Source organism: Callospermophilus lateralis, chromosome 7, assembly GCF_048772815.1.
Source record: "Callospermophilus lateralis isolate mCalLat2 chromosome 7, mCalLat2.hap1, whole genome shotgun sequence".
In the NCBI taxonomy this organism is placed as follows: domain Eukaryota; kingdom Metazoa; phylum Chordata; class Mammalia; order Rodentia; family Sciuridae; genus Callospermophilus; species Callospermophilus lateralis.
Genome location: NC_135311.1, coordinates 2,990,663 through 3,009,098, shown reverse-complemented (window position 1 = coordinate 3,009,098; position 18,436 = coordinate 2,990,663). Strand labels below are relative to the sequence as shown.

The 18,436-nt window shown below is 38.2% G+C and overlaps 1 protein-coding gene and 1 non-coding gene across 12 annotated transcripts in view; both read right to left on the bottom strand.

Annotated features, from left to right (window-relative positions):
* Gabpb2 (GA binding protein transcription factor subunit beta 2) overlaps nucleotides 1-18,436 on the bottom strand; it is a 39,265-nt gene that overhangs the window by 14,480 nt on the left and 6,349 nt on the right. For 5 of the 11 annotated variants that reach the window (XM_076861821.1, XM_076861819.1, XM_076861820.1 and 2 more), the window contains 4 exons: nucleotides 18,270-18,409; nucleotides 15,145-15,312; nucleotides 14,415-14,609; nucleotides 9,795-9,945 (listed from right to left, as the gene is read on the bottom strand). In XM_076861821.1, the coding sequence (XP_076717936.1) occupies nucleotides 9,795-9,945; nucleotides 14,415-14,609; nucleotides 15,145-15,312; nucleotides 18,270-18,377 (622 nt within the window). In that variant the 5' untranslated portion in view covers nucleotides 18,378-18,409. Of the gene's footprint in view, nucleotides 1-9,794; nucleotides 9,946-14,414; nucleotides 14,610-15,144; nucleotides 15,313-18,050; nucleotides 18,102-18,269; nucleotides 18,410-18,436 lie in introns of all 11 variants that reach the window. The other 6 variants (XM_076861826.1, XM_076861825.1, XM_076861822.1 and 3 more) reach the window with 3 other exon arrangements.
* Nucleotides 9,084-9,170, bottom strand: Trnat-agu (transfer RNA threonine (anticodon AGU)). The gene has a single exon. It is a non-coding gene; the product is annotated as a tRNA-Thr (tRNA).

Below are 18,436 nucleotides of genomic sequence, written 5' to 3'. Positions count from 1 at the left end.
TCAATCCCCAGTTCAAAACAAAACAAACCAAACCACCCCACCTCTTTTAAGATCTAAAAAGTGTTTCCTTTGAAGTAGATTATGTTGATATACTCTGGCCACTACATGCACCTCATTTGATCATTCTCTTAGTAATGCCAATGCTGAGTATTAGTGGTCAACATGCCACAACTGCTGCCCACTCCTTAGGCTGGCTATTCCAGACTCTGGTTAGAAGTCTTGAAAGCATGCCTGACCCAACCTAAGCAATGGTTAATGGAGCAGACTTTTCCTGCCCTTTGTTCTACTATACTACCTCTGTTCACTAGCTAGATAGATGAGAAGAATAGGACTGACCACTAGTGTAAGGACTGAATGTCAAACTGGAAGTAAAATGGATTAATATTAAAAATAATAATTATCGACTCTAGTTAATACATGATGAGCTGTTTAACAAACAACCTTTTACTCTTATATCTGTGTGTTATTCTCACAGCTTAGTTCTATGAGGAAAGCATATTAGATCTGGCAATAGGGCATGACTAACTTTATGAACCAAAAGAGTTGCTCAACAGTGGTAGAAATCTAAATTTTATAAAATGAAGTGCATTCTGACTTTCACTATAATTTTGGAGATACTGATTATGTATTATGGATTTCTTGCCTTTTAGCTGCAAATATGCCATTCTTTACCCCGTGTCAAAACTAGAGCTGGACGCTATAAACACTTTCTGTTAGCTGGCATGAGATTAAGCTTTGTCATTATAAAAGTTGTTGCCGTTTTCTATATTGGCTAATCCTATATTCTTTTTTTTTTTTTTTGCAGTAGTGGGAGTCAAACTCATGGATACTTTATCTTTTTATCATTGAACTAAACCCCAAACCCTTTTTGACCTATTAATTAATTTAGCACTAGGGATTGAACCCAGGGTGCTTTATCACTGAGTTATATACCCAGTCCTTTTTACTTATTTTTAAAAAATGAATGTTTTTGTCCTTTATTTATATGTGGTGGTCAAACCCAGTGCATCATACTTGCCAGGCAAGTGCACTACCACCGAGCCACAGCCACAGCACCCCCCACCCCGCCCCACCTTTGAGTCTTTTTTATTTTTTATTTAGAGAGAGAGAGAGAGAGAGAATTTTTAATATTTATTTTTTTAGTTTTTTAGGTGGACACAACCAGTTGTTTGTATGTGGTGCTGAGGATTGAACCCGGGCCGCACGCATGCCAGGCAAGCCCGCTACCGCTTGAGCCACATCCCCAGCCCTGTGCCTTGTTTTTTTATTTTAAGACAGGGTTTCATTAAGTTGCTGAGGGTCTTACTAAACTGCTGAGGCTGTCCTCAAACTTATGGGCCTCCTATTTTAGCCTCCAGAGTTGCTGGGATTCCTGCTGTGAGCCACATGCCTGGCATCTGTTTTTGTTTGTTTATACTCCAGTTGGAACCCAGGGGTGTTTTACCACTGAGTTACATCCCCACTCCTTTCAATTCTTTTATTTTGAGCCAGGGTCTGACTGAGTTGCTTACAGCCTGGCTAAATTTCTGAGATTGGCCTTCAATTTAGAATCCTACTGTCTCAGCCTCCCTAGTCCCTGGGATTACAGGTGTGTGCCATTATACCCAGCTCCAGCACTTATTTTTTAATTTTTGAGACAAGATCTTGCTAAATTGCTCAGGTTAGCCTTGAACTTGTGATCCTCTTGCTTCAGTCTTCCAAGTTGCTGGGATTACACTCATGCATCACTGTGCCGAGCTTGATTTAACAATTTTTAAAAAAACAATACACATATATTTATTGATGTTATATATTTTAGAAATTTAGAAATTACATATATACAAAATTATATTGTTAAGTTATACAGATCACCATGCAACTTGACTTCCAACTAGACTCTAATACACTTACCTTCTTTAAAAAGGCCCTGTTTGTTGGAGAAGATAATGCTAAGTGAAGTTAGCCAATCCACAAACAATAATTGCTGAATGTTTTCTCTCATATAAGGTGCCTGATTCATAGTGGGGTAGGAAGGGGGAGCATGGGAGGAATAAATGAACTCAAGATAGGGCAGAGGGGTAGAAGGGGAAGGGAGCAGGCAGGGGGTTAGCAAGGATGGTAGAATATGATAGACATCATTATTCAAAGTACATGTATGAAGACAGGAATTGGTGTGAACATACTTTATATATAACCAGAGATATGAAAAATTGTGGTCTATATGTGTAATAAGAATTGTAATGCATTCTGCTGTCATTTATTTTTTAAAAAATTAATAAATAAATAAAAATAAAAATGCCTTGTTTGACTCTGCTAGGGATTCAACCCAGGGCTTTATAAATGCCAGGCAAGCACTTTCCAACTGGGTGTATCTCCAGCTCTAAAACTTACTGTTAATTTTTTTTACTACCTATGTTTAAAGATTTTTTTAAAATATTTTTTTAGTTATACAAGGACACAATATCTTTATTTTATTTTTTTTAAATATCCATTTATTTCTTCGTTGTAGTTGGATACAATACCTTTATTTTATTTATTTTATATGTGGTGCTGAGGATCGAACCGAGGGCCTTGCACATGCTAGATGAGCACTTTACCGCTGAGCCACAACCCCAGTCCAGTTTATTTATTTTTATGTGATACCGAGGGTCAAACCCAGTGCCTAACATGTAAGAGGCAAGTGCTCTGCCACTGAGCCACAACCCCAGGCTTTAAAGATTTTTTTCAGCTTTTATTCTATCAAGAAATCAGTTATCGGGGCTGGGATTGTGGCTCAGTGGTAGAGCACTTGCCTAGCACATGTGCGGCTTTGGATTTGATCCTAAGCACCACGTAAAAATAAATATGAATGGAATAAAGATATTGTGCCCAACGAAAACAACAACAACAACTATATATATATATATATATATATATATATATATATATATATATATAAAAGAAATCAGTTATCAGGGCTGGGGATATAGCTCAATTGGTAGAGTGCTTGCCTTGCATGCACAATGCTCAGGGTTCAATCCCCAACACCACACACACACACACAAAAAAAAAAAAAAAAAAAAAAGAAGAAGTCAGGGGCTGAGGTTGTAGCTTAGTGGCAGAGCGCTTGCCTAGCATGTGTGAGGCACTGGGTTTGACCCTCAGTATCACATAAAAATAAATAAACCACATTAAAAAAAAAAAAACCTAAACAAATAAAGGCATGCTGTCCATCCAAAACTATAAAAAAAATATAAAAAAAAGAAGAAGTCAGTTATCACTGGGCGCGGTGGTACAAGTCTGTAATCCCAGAGGCTGGGGAGACTGAGACAGGAGGATTTTGAGTTCAAAGCCAGCCTCAGCAATGGCAAGACACTAAACAACTCAGTGAGACCCTGCCTGGGAATATGGCTCAGTGGTTGAGTACCTGAGTTCAATCCCTGGTACCAAAAAAAAAAAAAAAGAAGTCAATTATCTGTAAAATACTTAAGGAAGGACTGGGGATATAGCTCATTTAATAGAGTGCTTGCTTCATGCACAGGACCTGGGTTTAATCCCCAGTACCACACACACACACATACAAAAAAAAAAAAAAAAACTTAATGAAATCCCTCTTTTTTTGTTGCTGTTTTGTTTTTTTAATATTTATTTTTTAGTTTAGGTGGATACAATATCTTTATTTTACATTTATGTGATTCTAAGGATGGAACCCAGTGCCTCATGCAAGCTAGGCAAGCACTCTACCACTGAGCCACAATCTCAGCCTGCTGCTCTTTTTGATACTAGGGATTGAACCCAGGGGTATTTTACCACTGAGCTACATCCGGAGCCCTTTTTTATTTTTGGAGCTTAGGGCCTTCGTAAATTGCTGAGGCTGGCCTTGAACCTGTGATCTTCCTGCCTTAGCATATGACACCTTACCTGGCAAGGAAACGCCTATATATTCCTTATAGAAAATCCTTCCATAGAGCAAAAAATTAATTCTTTCTTCTCTCCTTCTCAGTACTGGGAATTGAACCCAGAGCCTCATGCATCATAAGCAGACACTCTACCACTGAACTAGATCCCCAGCCTTTTTTATTTATTTTGGGATAGTCCCCTAAATTGCCCAGGCTAGTCTGGAACTTGGGATACTCCTGCCTCAGCCTTAATATAGTTGGACCTACAGGCGTGAACCACCACAAGTTAAGAATCTCTCTCTCTTTTTTTTTTTGAAGTAACTAATTTAAGTACTCTTACTGGATTATAAATTTGCATTTCAGCATATTTTCCTTTAAGAGGTAAATTGGTGGCCTTGAGCCAGTCTCCCTCTCTCTGCCCACACCTGGCCTACTCTGCTCTACTGAGCATATTCATTCTACTTTATGGACATGTTATTTTCTGCATTTTCTGTCCAAAATAATGATGATGATGATAATAATAATAATAGAGGTGAATTGATTGTTGCTGGATATGCCAGCACACGCCTGAAATCCCAGTGATTCAGGAGGCTGAGGCAGGAGGATTCCAACCAGCTTGAGCAATTTAGGGAGGCCTTAAGTAATTTAGTGACACCCTGTCTCAAAATAAAAAATAAAAAGGGCTGGGAATGCAGTACCAAAAAAAAAAAAAAAAAAAGAAAAAAAAAGAAGGTGAATTGCTTATGTACTATTCCTCACAATCACAAATGCACAGCACACCATCTTACTGTTTTTGGACGCTAATTGTGGAAGTTGGAATGAGGATGGAGATACTGATAATACACCAATTTTTATTCTAATTCTATCATAAAATACCCAGAGAACTAAGTGGTCCAAGTTCAAACATAACAATCCATTCAATTTTCCCTCAATAGGCTCAATATCTTAACCCAATTGAAATTAAAAAGAAACAATGCAGGGTTGGGGTTGTAGCTCAGTGGCAGAGCGTTTGGGTTTAATCCTCAGCACACATTAAAAAAAAAACAAACAAACTTTGCAATATGGATTTTGGTATAAAAAATATCCATTAAAAGCATAATACCATCATATTCTCTCTCTCTCTTTTTTCCTATAATACTTAGGGTGAAATCCAGGGTCCTCTACTACCAAATAGAGCCAGTTCTATTTTTCATTTTGAGACAGGGTCTCCCTAAATTGCCCAAGCTGTCTTTGAACTTGCAATCTTCCTGCTTAGCCTTCTGAATTGCTGATATTTACAGGCATGCACTACTGTGCCTATTGTGTCCAGCTAATTCTTTAATCCTTTTTTCTTTAAAATATGGAATGCTTCATAAATGTGTGTGTTGTCCTTGCATGGAGGCATGTGCTGCCAAAGTGAGGACTAATTCTTTTTTTTAATATATATTTTTTAGTTGTCGATAGACCTTTATTTTATTTATCTACTTATATGAGGTGCTGAGAATAGAACCCAGTGTTTCTTCACACATGCCAGGCAGGCTCTCTACCACATTATGCAATATTATTATCCAATATTATTGGATAATCCCAGCAGGTGGGGAGGCTGAGACAGGAGAATCTCGAGTTCAGAGCCAGCCTCAGGGGTCTGGAGATGTGGCTCAAGTGGTAGTGCGCTCGCCTGGCATGCGTGGGGCCTGGGTTCGATCCTCAGCACCACATACAAAGATGATGTGTCCGCCGAAAACTAAAAAATAAATATTAAAAAATTCTCTCTCTCTCTCTCTTAAAAAAAAAAAAAAAGCCAGCCTCAGCAACAGTGAGGTGCTAAGCAATTCAGTGAGTCCCTGTCTCTAAATAAAATACAAAATAAGACTGGGGATGTGGCTCAGTGGTTAATGCCCATGAGTTCAATCCCTGGTACCATAAATAAATAAATAGAAATTATTGGATGATGAGAAAGGAGAAGCTGTCCAAGGAGAAGCTGTCCAAAGAGAGAGAGACAGAGAGAGAGAGAGAGAGAGAGAGAGAGAGAGAGAGAAATACTCAATTGACTAACAATCTAAATTTGTCTTGATTTTCTTTTGTACCAAATAAGCATTGGGTAGGTTAACCAGATAAAAGAGGGTAGAATTGCTTCATAAGTAAGATATCATGGGGAGGTCAGTTCTTAACATGGTGATTTAGAAACTTAAATTTATAGTTATCAACAAAGAGAGAAAAGAAGAGTAGGTGTGCCAACAGCTACATGACAAATAGAATACTGGCCCAAGGGAATCAGGCCAAAAAACCTTTATTCTGAATAAGTTAAACTTTTGTTATCATTCCTTTTTTTTTTTTTTTAAAGAGAGAGTGAGAGAGAGAGGGAGAGAGAGAGAGAGAGAATTTTTAATATTTATTTTTTAGTTTTCGGCGGACACAACATCTTTGTTTGTATGTGGTGCTGAGGATCGAACCCGGGCCACACGCATGTCAGGCGAGCGCGCTACCGCTTGAGCCACATCCCCAACCCTTTTGTTATCATTCCTAATCAAGATTATGAGAATATCAGCGGTTAGACTAAAGACCAACTCTAGCTCTTTTCTCATGTTTGTGAAGAAATAATCTCATTGGCTTCTAAAGGCTTTTGGGTTATAAAAGTATTTGTTCTAATCAGTGTGACCCAAACCTCTATAAATCCAAAAGTTGCTGGGTGTGGTGGTGCATTCCTATAATCCCAACAATTTGGGAGGCTGAGATAGGAGGATCCCAATTTTGAAGTCAGCCTAGCAACTCAGCAAAACTCTATCTCAAAATAAGAAATAAATAGAACTGGAGAGGGGCTGGGGTTGTGGCTCAGAGGTAGAGAACTCGCCTAGCATGTGTGAGGCACTGGGTTTGATCCTCAGCACCACATAGAAATAAAATAGATGTTTAAATATTAAAAAAAAAAAAAAAAGAACCGGGGATGTGTATACTGGTAGAATGCCACTGGATTTAATCCCTAGTACCACCAAAACCAAACCAAAACAAAAAATTAGTCATGCGTGGATATTGGCAGAGCTCAAGACTCAGAATGTCAGAATTCAAAGGAACTTAAAATCAGGTTGAATACTGAGTATCCCCCCCAAAAAAACCCCACAAGTCTATAAATGTTCTGATTTCATGTATGTGTATATTTAAACCAAATGTTTTGAATCATTTAGCTGAAAGCAAAGTGATTTAAAACAATCAATAGCCTATAAAAATGAAGGTCACTATTGCCCCCTTGTGGACATGACAGGGTCAACCTTCATTGAGAAGTTATAATTTCGGGCTGGGGATGTGGCTCAAGCGGTAGCACGCTCGCATGTGTGCGGCCGGGTTTGATACTCAGCACCACCAGGTTTGATACTCAGCACCACATACAACAGAGATGTTGTGTCCTTTTTTTTTTTAAAAAAAAAAGAGAAGTTATAATTTCATTTAACAGCTGTTATTTTGAAGACCTTGTAAAAAAAAAAGGACACTGAAATATAAAATCTCAGTCTCAACAACTCATAAAATTGGAATTATTATATTCAAATTTTACAGATAAGTAAATGGCCACAGAGAAGAAGGTTTTCGGTGGTCAAGAACACAATATTGGGGCTGGGGATGTGGCTCAAGCGGTAGCACGCTCGCCTGGCATGCGTGCGGCCCGGGTTCGATCCTCAGCACCACATACAAAGATGTTGTGTACGCCGATAACTAAAAAAAATAAATAAATATTAAAATTTAAAAAAACAAAAAAAACAAAAAAAACACAATATTGATTTCAAAAAAATCTGTCCATATTATGTACATGCTTCTTCTATTTTACCAGATTGCTGCTCAATAGTAGTATCTCATTCAACAATGTTCCTTTGATGTTATACAAATTTAACTGGGAATTCAGTTATTCATCTACAGTTTTTATTTAGTTATTTACAGTTTCCCAGACTGGATTCAAATTTATCATCTTTCTATCTTATACTCTCTGGATTTACAGGTGTGTGCCACTGCACCAAGCTTATTTATTTTTAAATGAAAGTCAGAAAGAGACAATTGGAAAACTTATTAAAATTAGAACATGAAATCAGGTGTGGTAGTGTATGCCTGTAGTGACTCAGGAGGCTGAGGCAGGAGAATTGTAAATTTGAGGCAAGCCTCAGCAATTTACTGAGGCCCTTAGCTAGACCCTGTCTCAAAATAAAAAAATACAAGGGCTGGGGATGTAACTCATTGGTAAAACAACTCTGAACACCCCTGGGTTCAATCCCCAGTATTCAAAAAAAAAAAAAAAAGAAAAAAAGAAAAGAAAAGAACTTAAAGGACATAATTTCCTGCATTGAAAATACCAGGAATTGAACCCAGGGGTGCTTAGCCACTGAGTCACATCCCCAGACCTTTTTTTATATTTTATTTAGAGATAGGGTCTTGCTGAGTTGCTTAGGACCTCCCTAAGATGCTGAGGCTGGCTTTGAACTTGTGATTCTCCTTCCTCAGCCTCCAGAGCCACTGGGATTATACTGGGCCCAGTATTTGCAGCACTTGTGCCCCTCCCAGGCGTGCTGCACTGGGAGTTCTGGGGCTTTTTTCTTTCTTTCTTTTAATTTTTTTTAGTCATTGATGGACCTTTATTTTATTCATTTATTTATACGTGGTGCTGAGAATTGAACCCAGTGCCTCAAACATGCTAGGCAACAGCTCTACCATTGAGCTACAACCCCAGCCCCTCACCTTCCTTCTTAAAAATATTCCTGCTTGCTTGAAAGAAAGAAAGAAATTATTCACAAAATGAGATGTTGAATTTGTTCCTTTTTAAATAGAAATTTTTGTTTAAAACATGATGGTTTCAAAACATCAACACCAATACTTTTTTGTTTTTTAAAAATATGCTCTCAATGGGCTGGGGTTGTGGCTCAGTGGTAGAGCACTACTTGCCTAGCATGTGCAAGGCCCTGGGTTCGATCCTCAGCACCACATAAAAATAAATAGATAAATAAAGATATTGTGTCCAACCAAAAAATAAATATTAAAAAAAAAAATGCTCTCAATGGAGCTGGGGTTGTGGCTCAGTGGTAGAGCACTCGCCTAGCATGTGTGAGGCACTGGGTTTGATCCTCGGCACTACATATAAACAAATGAACAAAACGAAGGTCCATCAATGTCTAAAACAATATTATAAAAATATGCTCTCAAGAACAAATTAAGTCTCATACTTTATTTAAACAATCACATGTATCTTGTGTGTGTGTGTGTGTGTGTGTGTGTGTGTGTTGCTGGGGATTGAACCCAGGCCCTTGTGCACACTAGGCAAGCACTCTACCAACTGAGCTAGATCCCCAGCCCACACACGTAGCTCTTTTATATCAGCAGTTCAACAGTTATTTATGTTTATTCCACTTTGTTATTACTTTAGGTTAAGAAAGTTTATTTCCTTTAACAGTACCATATTGAGGCACCCTTATGTTTTCATTTTGGGGTCAGACATAAAGCTTCGATAGACAAATCTGTGGAATATTTTTCTTTTAACCTAAGTATTCATGTATAATCCCTATGTATGATCTTCCCCTCCTCCAGAAAGAATAAGTGTCTTTGCTTTAAAAGCTTTGATTTGGGCAATATTTTATTTTAAAATATTTTTGCTGGGTTGGGGGTTGTAGCTCAGTGGTAGAGTGCTTGCCTAGCATGTGTGAGGCACTGGGTTAGATACTCAGCACCACATAAAACTGAATAAACAAAATAAAGATATTGTGTCCATCTACAACTAGAATTTTTTTTTTTTTTTCTGCTGGGGACTGAACTCTGCGCCTCAAGCATGCTAGGCAAGTGCTCTATCTCTGAGCTACATCCCTATACCTGTTTGGAGAATATTTTAATAAAGAAGTGAATATCAGACAGAGTACTCATTCATCTCTAGGAAAACGAGTTTTATTAATTTTTAAGTCTAAAATAAGTGCCATGTTACGAGAATGTTACCTGAGGTTGTTTTGGTGTTGGTTGAAGAAACAAGGCTAGCAAGGTTAACAACCTCTCCTGAGGTGAAGATGAATGGGGCAGCCACAGTCACAGGGTTAGGCACAGAGTCTGCTCTCTCGGGATGAGCATTCCCCTGATTCTGCATTGCTTCCTACCAAACAAAGCAGGATTCAAAGTCAGAACACTTATTAGCTTTAGTTATAGGAATAGTACAAAACCCCTCCTCATGTTCTGTCAAGCAGAACTAGTTCTGCTTGACAATGTTCCAGGGAGTACAGAGTTTTCATCAAGACTGCTTTTGTTTGTTTTTGTTTTGTTTTTCTCAAACCACAGCAACAGAGATGTTAGATTGCTTTCCCAAGCTTGTTTCTACTTGAGAAAAGCAGAGGTATTTTATTTGCAAAAACTCAGATAATTCCCTTATCCTCTCTGGATCTTTTTTTTTTTTTTTTTTACTTAAAAAAAAAGGAGGGGAATTGATCTGAATAGTCTAAAAAATAATTTATAGCACTAATATTCTGTGATCAATTATCTACAAGACAATGTGGTAGCAGGAAATCCCTGTAGAGAACTTACAGAAAAAAAATATTCTCTAGAGTTCTGTCCAACTACTTGTTCCATTCTGCCATTGAATAAATCCCTAAGGGACTATACAACGAGCAAATAAATGAGTGCCAGATTTTAAAGTCGACTTCCATATGCTGTATTTTTGCTTCCATAGATTTTGGTGGAAAAGAAGCTCGTCATTATATTTTATTTTTTAAACTTCAGAAGTTTTTTACAAACATGATCACCACTAAAAAAGTTCACTTATGAAAAGGCTCTAAACAAGAATTGAAAGTCGAAGAAGAGAACCAGTCTTTGGGGAATCATTTGTCAGAAAAAAACTGAAAATGCAGTAGAAATGGCTATTTTTCACATATAATGATCTCTTTGAGAAGAACTTCAATTGAAAAAGATTGTCTGGTCTCTGAATATTGCTGAATTCCCTCTTCAGTACACCATCATCTATCCTCCACTGTTATTTCTTTAGTTGAAGCCCTCATTGGCTCCCGCCTGGCCTAACGAAAGTCCCCTTATGGTGATTTAGCATTGTCTTCTCTCTCTAATCTGTGTGCCACATTCCAGTCATCTTTTAAAAACAAGATAATCTTATCAATCCTCTATTTAAAAGCCCCTAGTGGGGGGCTAGAGCTGTGGCTCAGTGGTAGAGTGCTTGCCTGGCATGTGTGAAGTTCTGGGTTCCCTCCTCAGCACCACATATAAATAAATAAAATAAAAACCCACTGACAACTAAAACTATTAAAAAAAAAAAAAAAAAGCACCAGTGGACCCCCAAGTGCCCACATAATTCAAACTCCTTCAAAGGTAACATCCTTATATTCAGAATCCAGTCTAATTCTCAAGCCTTAGCATCTGCCACTCCCAAACTACACTTCCCTTTACCCATTCTCCGGTCACACAGCTACTTTCTTTCTTTTTGGGCACCAGAGATTGAACCCAGGGGCATTACCCACTGAGCAACATCCCCAACCCTTTTATGTTTATTATTTTTATTTATATTTATTTTTTAGTTGTAAATGGATCTTTTATTTTATTTATGTATTTACATGTAGTGCTGAGGATGGAACCCAGGGCCTCACACATGCCAGGCAAATGTTCTACCACTGAGCCACAATTCCAGCCCCCCTTTTTATATTTTATTTTGAGACAAGCTGTTGATAAATTGCTCAGGACCTAACTAAGTTGATAAGGCTGACTTTAACTTACCAGCTTCAGGCTCTCACTTTCTTGAACATTTTATGTTTTTTCACACTCCTGTCTTTATACTGGAGTATGAGCCCAGGGCCTCACACATGCTAGGCAACTGCTCTATTGCTGAGATGTATTTCCAGCACTTTTTTTTTTTTTTTTTGCAGGGAGATGGGGGTGCTTTACCACTGAGTTATACCCTCAGTCCTTTTATTTCTTATTTTGTGATAGGGTCTTGCTTTGTTGCCGAGAGTCTCACTAAATTTCTGAGGCTATCTCAAAATTGTGCTCTCCTATGTTAGCCTCTGGAATTGCTAGGATTACAGGCATGCACCACTATATCTGGCATTATTTTTTAAAATTTTGAAACAGAGTCTTGTGAAGTTGCTGAGGGTCCTGCTAAATTGCTGAGGCTGCCTGAAACTTGCACTCATGCTGCTTCTGCTTTCCAGGTCAACAGGATCACAGGCATGCACACTGCAACTGTCTTCAGCCCTTTTTTTAAAAAAGTTTTTATTTTGAGACAGTGTCTCGCTAAATTCCCCAGACTGGTCTGGAACTTGGCAATCCTGCCTCAGTTTCTGAGTAGCTGGGACTGCAATACTTCTGCGTCTTTGATTTGCTTTTCTTCTAGCCTAGAATGTAATTTTCTCGCTTCTCTATTTACTTCTTCAAAGCAGTATTTTACATATACTTTAATCCTTCCCTTAAAAATCATTGATACACCTTACACTATGCTCCCACGATACTTGCTAGATATATTTTTATTTTGTAATATACTTTATTTCCTGTCTTCATCTTTTTTTTAATATTTATTTTTTTTAGTTTTAGGTGGACACAATATCTTTATTTTACACTTATGTGGTGCTGAGGATCTAACCCAGTGCCTTGTGCATGCTAGGGAGCGCTCTACCACTGAACCACAACCCCAGCCCCTGTCTTCATCTTTAAACATGTTGTGAACATAAGGACAAGGTCATGTCCTATTAATTTTTGGGGTGTATGTGTGTGCCGACACTTTTTTTTTATTAGTTCTAATCAGTTATACATGACAGCAAAAAGCTTTTCAATTCATTGTACACAAATGGAGTGTCCTATTAATTTTTACATCCCCATCTTAGTGTTCCTTTTATATACAAATACTGACTTAAGAAATTAATGGATATAGCTGGGCATGGTGGCTCACATCTGTAATCCCGTGGCTTGGGAGGCTGAAGCAGGAGGATGGCAAATTCAAAGCCAGACCTTGTCTCTAAAATACAAAATAGGGCTGGGAATATGGCTCAGTGGTTGAATGCCCCTGAGTTCAATCCCCAGTGGAAGGAAGGAAGGAAGGAAGGGAGGAAGGAAGGAAGGAATAAATTTTTGAATTTGAGTTGAGATGATTTCCTTTCCTTATCACCCAACATGTGTTAGAGCTATATACTATCACACATCAATTGATAAACATTCAGAAAATAAAAAGTGACTTTTAATATTGTCTCAAGTTAAGTTTAGAAAGGAAATTTTTCTGGAAGGTGAAGGCAGGAGGACTGTAAGGACTGTAGGGCAGTTTGGGACTTAGGAAGACCCTGTCTCAAAATACAAAAATAAAAAGGTTTGGGGATATGGTTCAGTGGTAGAGCATCCTTAGGATCAATCCCTAGTACCAAAGGGGGAAAAAAGAAAGGGAAATTTTCATGGAGAGAAAAATGAAATTTAACAGAATATTTTTGAACAAAGAATGATTCAAGGGCTGGGGATGTGGCTCAAGCGGTAGCGCGCTCCTCTGGCATGCGTGTGGCCCGGGTTCGATCCTCAGCATCACATACAAAAAGATGTTGTGTCCGCCAAAAGCAAAAAATAAATATTAAAAAATTCTCTCTCTCTCTCTCCTCTCTCACTCTCTCTTTAAAAAAAAAAAAAAAAAGAATGATTCAAAAATCAGGAAAGCCTCAGAACAAAAGGTTCAGGGAATTCTGCTCTGCAACATGGGCAGTAAGTATTTCCACAACATTTTTCTTTAATCACCATGAATAATTCAATAATTTATGGATTGTTTTGTTTAAAGTTTTCTTTTTTTTTAGTTGTTGATGGACCTTTATTTTATTTATGTGTGGTGCTGAGAATTGAACCCAGTGTCTCACACATACCAGGCAAGTGCTCTACCAGTGCTACAGCCCCAGCCCCATTATTATTATTATTATTTTAAAGCTAATAATGACACTGAGTCACAGATCGAAATACATTGGAAGTATTACCTTGATAAGATGGGGAAAATTCAGTTTTGTGGTTTATTTTTTGATACCAGGAACTGAACCCAGGTGCTTAACCTTTGAACCACATCCTCAACCCTTTTTATATTTCATTTGGAGACAGGATGTGGCTAAATTGCTTAGAGCTTCGCTAAATTGCTGAGGCTCGCTTTGAACTCACAATCCTACTGCCTCAGGCTCCTAAATAGCTGAGATTACTGGCATGCACCACTATTCCCAGCAAAAATTCAATTTTAGGGCTGGGATTGTGGCTCAGCGGTAAGAGCGCTCGCTTAGCATGGGCAGGACCTGGGTTCGATTCTCAGCACCAGATAAAAATAAAGGCATTGTGTTGTGTCCATCTACAAAAAAAAAAAAAAAAAATCTCTCACTTTTAAAAAAAATTCTGGGCTGGGGATGTGGCTCAAGCGGTAGCACGCTCGCCTGGCATACGTGCGGCCCGGGTTCGATCCTCAGCACCACATACAAACAAAGATGTTGTGTCCGCCGATAACTATAAATAAATATTAAAATTCTCTCTCTCTTAAAAAAAAAAATTCAATTTTAGAGCAACTTCCACACACACACAAAAAATCTTAACTTTAATCAATGTATATTCTGAGAATATACATACCTGAAGGATGACCAAAATCTCAGCATTGTTCTTCTCCAGGGCTATGTCAAAGGCAGATTTATCGAATTTGCTGAAAGCATGGACATCAGCTCCATATTTGATAAGTAACTCTACCACATCTCGATGGTGGTGCTCTGTGGCCCAATGCAAAGCTGTCATCTTCAGCATGTCCTTGGCATTCACATCTGCTCCATTCTGTCACAGAAAAGCAACTTTTTCAACAGAAACTGGTTATAGTAGCACAAGTGCAAGATCCCATCACCAAATAACAAGGATTTCCATAAAGATTACACATACTTAAACTGAGATCACATTTAACAAATATAAAAGAGAAAAATGTTCCTCAAATTCTCCTGAATGCTGACAAGACATTATGCTTTCAATGACTGGGTTTTCTAAGGGACTCACTGGGAAATATTAACAGATGGGAGAGGAAGGGGGAAAGAAGAGATTATTGTTGCACTTATTAACAGAGTGCTGAGTGCCCAAAAAAACTGGCATAAATATAGAGGATGACTGCAGAAAAGGAATAAAGAAAAATCAATAAAATCTGTTTAGACTTTAAAAAATTAGAAGACTCCTTATACCATGAATCTTGAAAGTGATGTAACTCAATGTTTTAAACCATCTACACTTAATCTTTCCCAGCTCAATTTCTTATCACTATTTAAGAAAACAGGGAGGTAGATGTCTTTTTTACAATATAGCTCTACCACTATTCTTGCTTTACCCTAACAAGCAGTTCCACGATGTGCGCATGTCCATCAGCTGCTGCCATGTGCAAAGGGGTCCTGTCCACTTTGGTCCGGGCATCCCTGCTAACGCCTGCTCGAAGGAGCACTTCTGCTGTGGAATAATGACCGTACTGGGCTGCAAGGTGGAGGGGTGATGTTCCAAGCTGTGGGAAAATAATACTCATTGAATATCTACTGTGTGCAGAATCCTATAGCATTGATGGATTCATATGAAGAAGAGTTAAATCCTATGGTTCCTATCTTTGGAGAGAGAATAGGAACTGGACAGATAGTGTTGAAAAAATAATTTAGCTTAAAAATTAATATACAAGCTGGGTGGGTAGCACACGTTGTAATCCCAGTGGCTCAGGAGGCGGAGACAGGAGGATCTCAAGTTCAAAGCCAGCCTCAGCAATTACATGAGGCTCTAAGCAACTTAGTGAGACCCTGTCTCAAAATAAGAAATAAAAAGTGGTGAGGCTGTGGTTCAGTGATTAAGCACCCCTGGATTTAATCCCTGGTAACAAAACAAAACAAAATAAAAATACAATAATAGTCGTGCATGGTGGTGTACACCTGTAATCCCAGCAGCTCAGGAGGCTGAGGCAGGAGGATTGAGAGTTCAAAGTCAGCCTTAGCAAAGGCGGGGCACTTAGGGGCACTGTATGTCAGTTGGTAGAGTGCTTGCCTAGCATGTATAAGGCCCTGAATTCAATCCCCAGCACCCAAAAAAAGACAAGGCACTAAACAGTAAGACCCTGTCTCTAAATAAAATATAAAATAGGGCTGGGGGGCTGGAGCTGGGGCTCAGCAGTAGCGCACTTGCGTGGCATGTGTGAAGCACTGGGTTTGATTCTCAGCACCACGTATAAATAAATAAAAAATGATAAAGATCTATCAACACCTTAAAATAATTTTTTAAAAAATTTATAGGAGCTGGGGCTGTAGATCAATGGTACAGCGCCTGCCTTGCACCTGTGAGGCATTGGGTTCCATCCTCAGCACCATGTAAAAATAAAGATATTGTGTCCATCTACAACTAAAAAAAATATTTAAAAAAAATCCCAATAATAATAATATACAAATATGCAGATAAATATACACCAATTAAATAAGTATGCAGTATAATAGCTATAAGTCAGGTAGATTTATCAGGTTAAGACTCTCTGAAGAGGGGCGAGGGGCTGAGGTTGTGGTTCAGTGGCAGAGTGCTTGCCTAGCATGTGTGAGGCACTGGGTTCGATTTTCAGCACCACATAAAAATAAATAAAGGTCCATCAACAACTAATAAAATGTTTTTAAAAAACTCCCTAAAGAACATTATTTTAAATAATATGGTTCCTATCTTTGGAGAGAGAATCTAACTGGAAGGAGGTTTTTAAAAAATGCCAAGCATGGTAGTGAATGGCTATCCAGAGGTTGAAACAGAAAGATTCCAAGTTTGAGGCCACCTTCAGCAAAACCCTGTATCAAAATTTAACAAAAATTAAAAGGGCTGGGAATGTAGCTTAGTGGTAAAGTGTCCCTGGGTTCAATTTCCAGTACTAAAAACAAAAAACAAAAGGATCAAAAAGAGCATTCTGAGCCAGGGATAGACGAAAGGGCTAGAGAGGTTCAAAACAATTCTTAAAAAAGGGCAGAGACAAGTTACATGTGGAATTTGAGGTACAAATTTGGTTCGAATAGAGGTTTGTTGCTACAGTAAATAAGAATAAAAAGACTGATGAGATGAAAAGACTGATGAGGTAAAAATTTAGCAATACCATTCCAACAGCAATAAGCAAGACTGTGTCATCTCAAAATAAATCTTATATCAGCATCCATTTTGGAACTGAGATTTATTCCTTTGTGTGTGTGTGTGTGTGTGTGTGTGTGTTACACCCTTTATTTTAAGCCTGTTCAGTTTATTCTGTGTTTCCCATATATTCCACTTCTGTGCCTGACTGGATTTAATTCATATTGCTCTTTTCACATATGTTTATAGAAATGCTAATCTCAAGGGTTTCCTTTTCTGCCTTTTTATAAAGTGCTAAGAACCTGTTGGCCTCTGAAGTTATGAATTAATAACCCTACAAGAGGTCACTTGCTCATCAAAATTGTTAAAATTATTCAGTGCTTACAAATACGTGAATGGTAAGAAGGCCCACAGGTCCTGGGTTCAATCCCCAGCACCAAAAAAAAAAAGAAGGCCCACATTACAACTTCCAAAACATGCTGATCTCCAGGCTGGTTGTCTAGGCTCATTAAATTATACATTCCTAGCCAGGTGCAGCAGTGAACTCCTGTAATCCCAGTGACTCAGGAGGCTGAGGCAGGAGGCCTCCACAACTTAGTGAGACCCTGTCTCAAAAATAAAAAATAAAAAATAAAAAAGGCTGGGGATATAGCTCAGTGGTAGAGTGCCCCTGGGTTCATTCTCCATATTGAAAAAAATTACATCTTCCTCTTTAATGTTTTCCAAAAGTGGCCAACAAAATGTAAAGACTCTTCCTCATGAACCAGGACATGTGAAAGGAAAAGAAATACACTCTTGGGGATTGGCTGTGTAGTTTAGTGTTAGAGCACTTGCCAAGCATTCATAAGGCCCTGGTTGCACCAAAAAATAAACAAACAAACAAACAAACAAATAAATAAATAGAAATGTACTCTTATTAGGGGCTGAGGCTGGGGCTCAGTGGTAACGCACTTGCTTAGCATGTGTGAGGCACTGGGTTCGATTATCAGTACCACATATAAAATTAAAAAAAAAAAAGGCTATTAACAACTGAAATAAAATGTACTCATATACTCATTTTAACTTCTAGGTAATTATGAAGCCTACAACCCAAGAATACTCCAGAGAGAAATAAATGTTTAGGAAAAACTTTAAAATACATTACAGAAAATCACAAACATATAATACCTTATAATTACCATCTATGTATCCCAGAGGAGACACTTTCAAACTGGAAAACTAAAAAAGAAAGCCACATATTCAGGTAAGATAAAGAAAATAAAACTCTTATAAGGGGAATGAGGAAGAAAGAGAATGAAGAAAAATAAATAATGTCTGTTTGGCCTTTAACAAAAAATATTGGTAAAGGCATACTTTGAATATAAGAGACCTTTCTGCTAAGCTTACCCAGTCTGTGGTAAATGGGGCACCGTTTGCCATTAATGTTCTCACTTCATCATCTTGGCCTTTTCTTGCTGCTTCTAGCAACCTCTTCCCCAAGTCCACCAAAGACATCTTTATGCATAAGAGCAAAACTTTTCAGGTAGCTATAATTCAAACACAAGGAAAGCTGC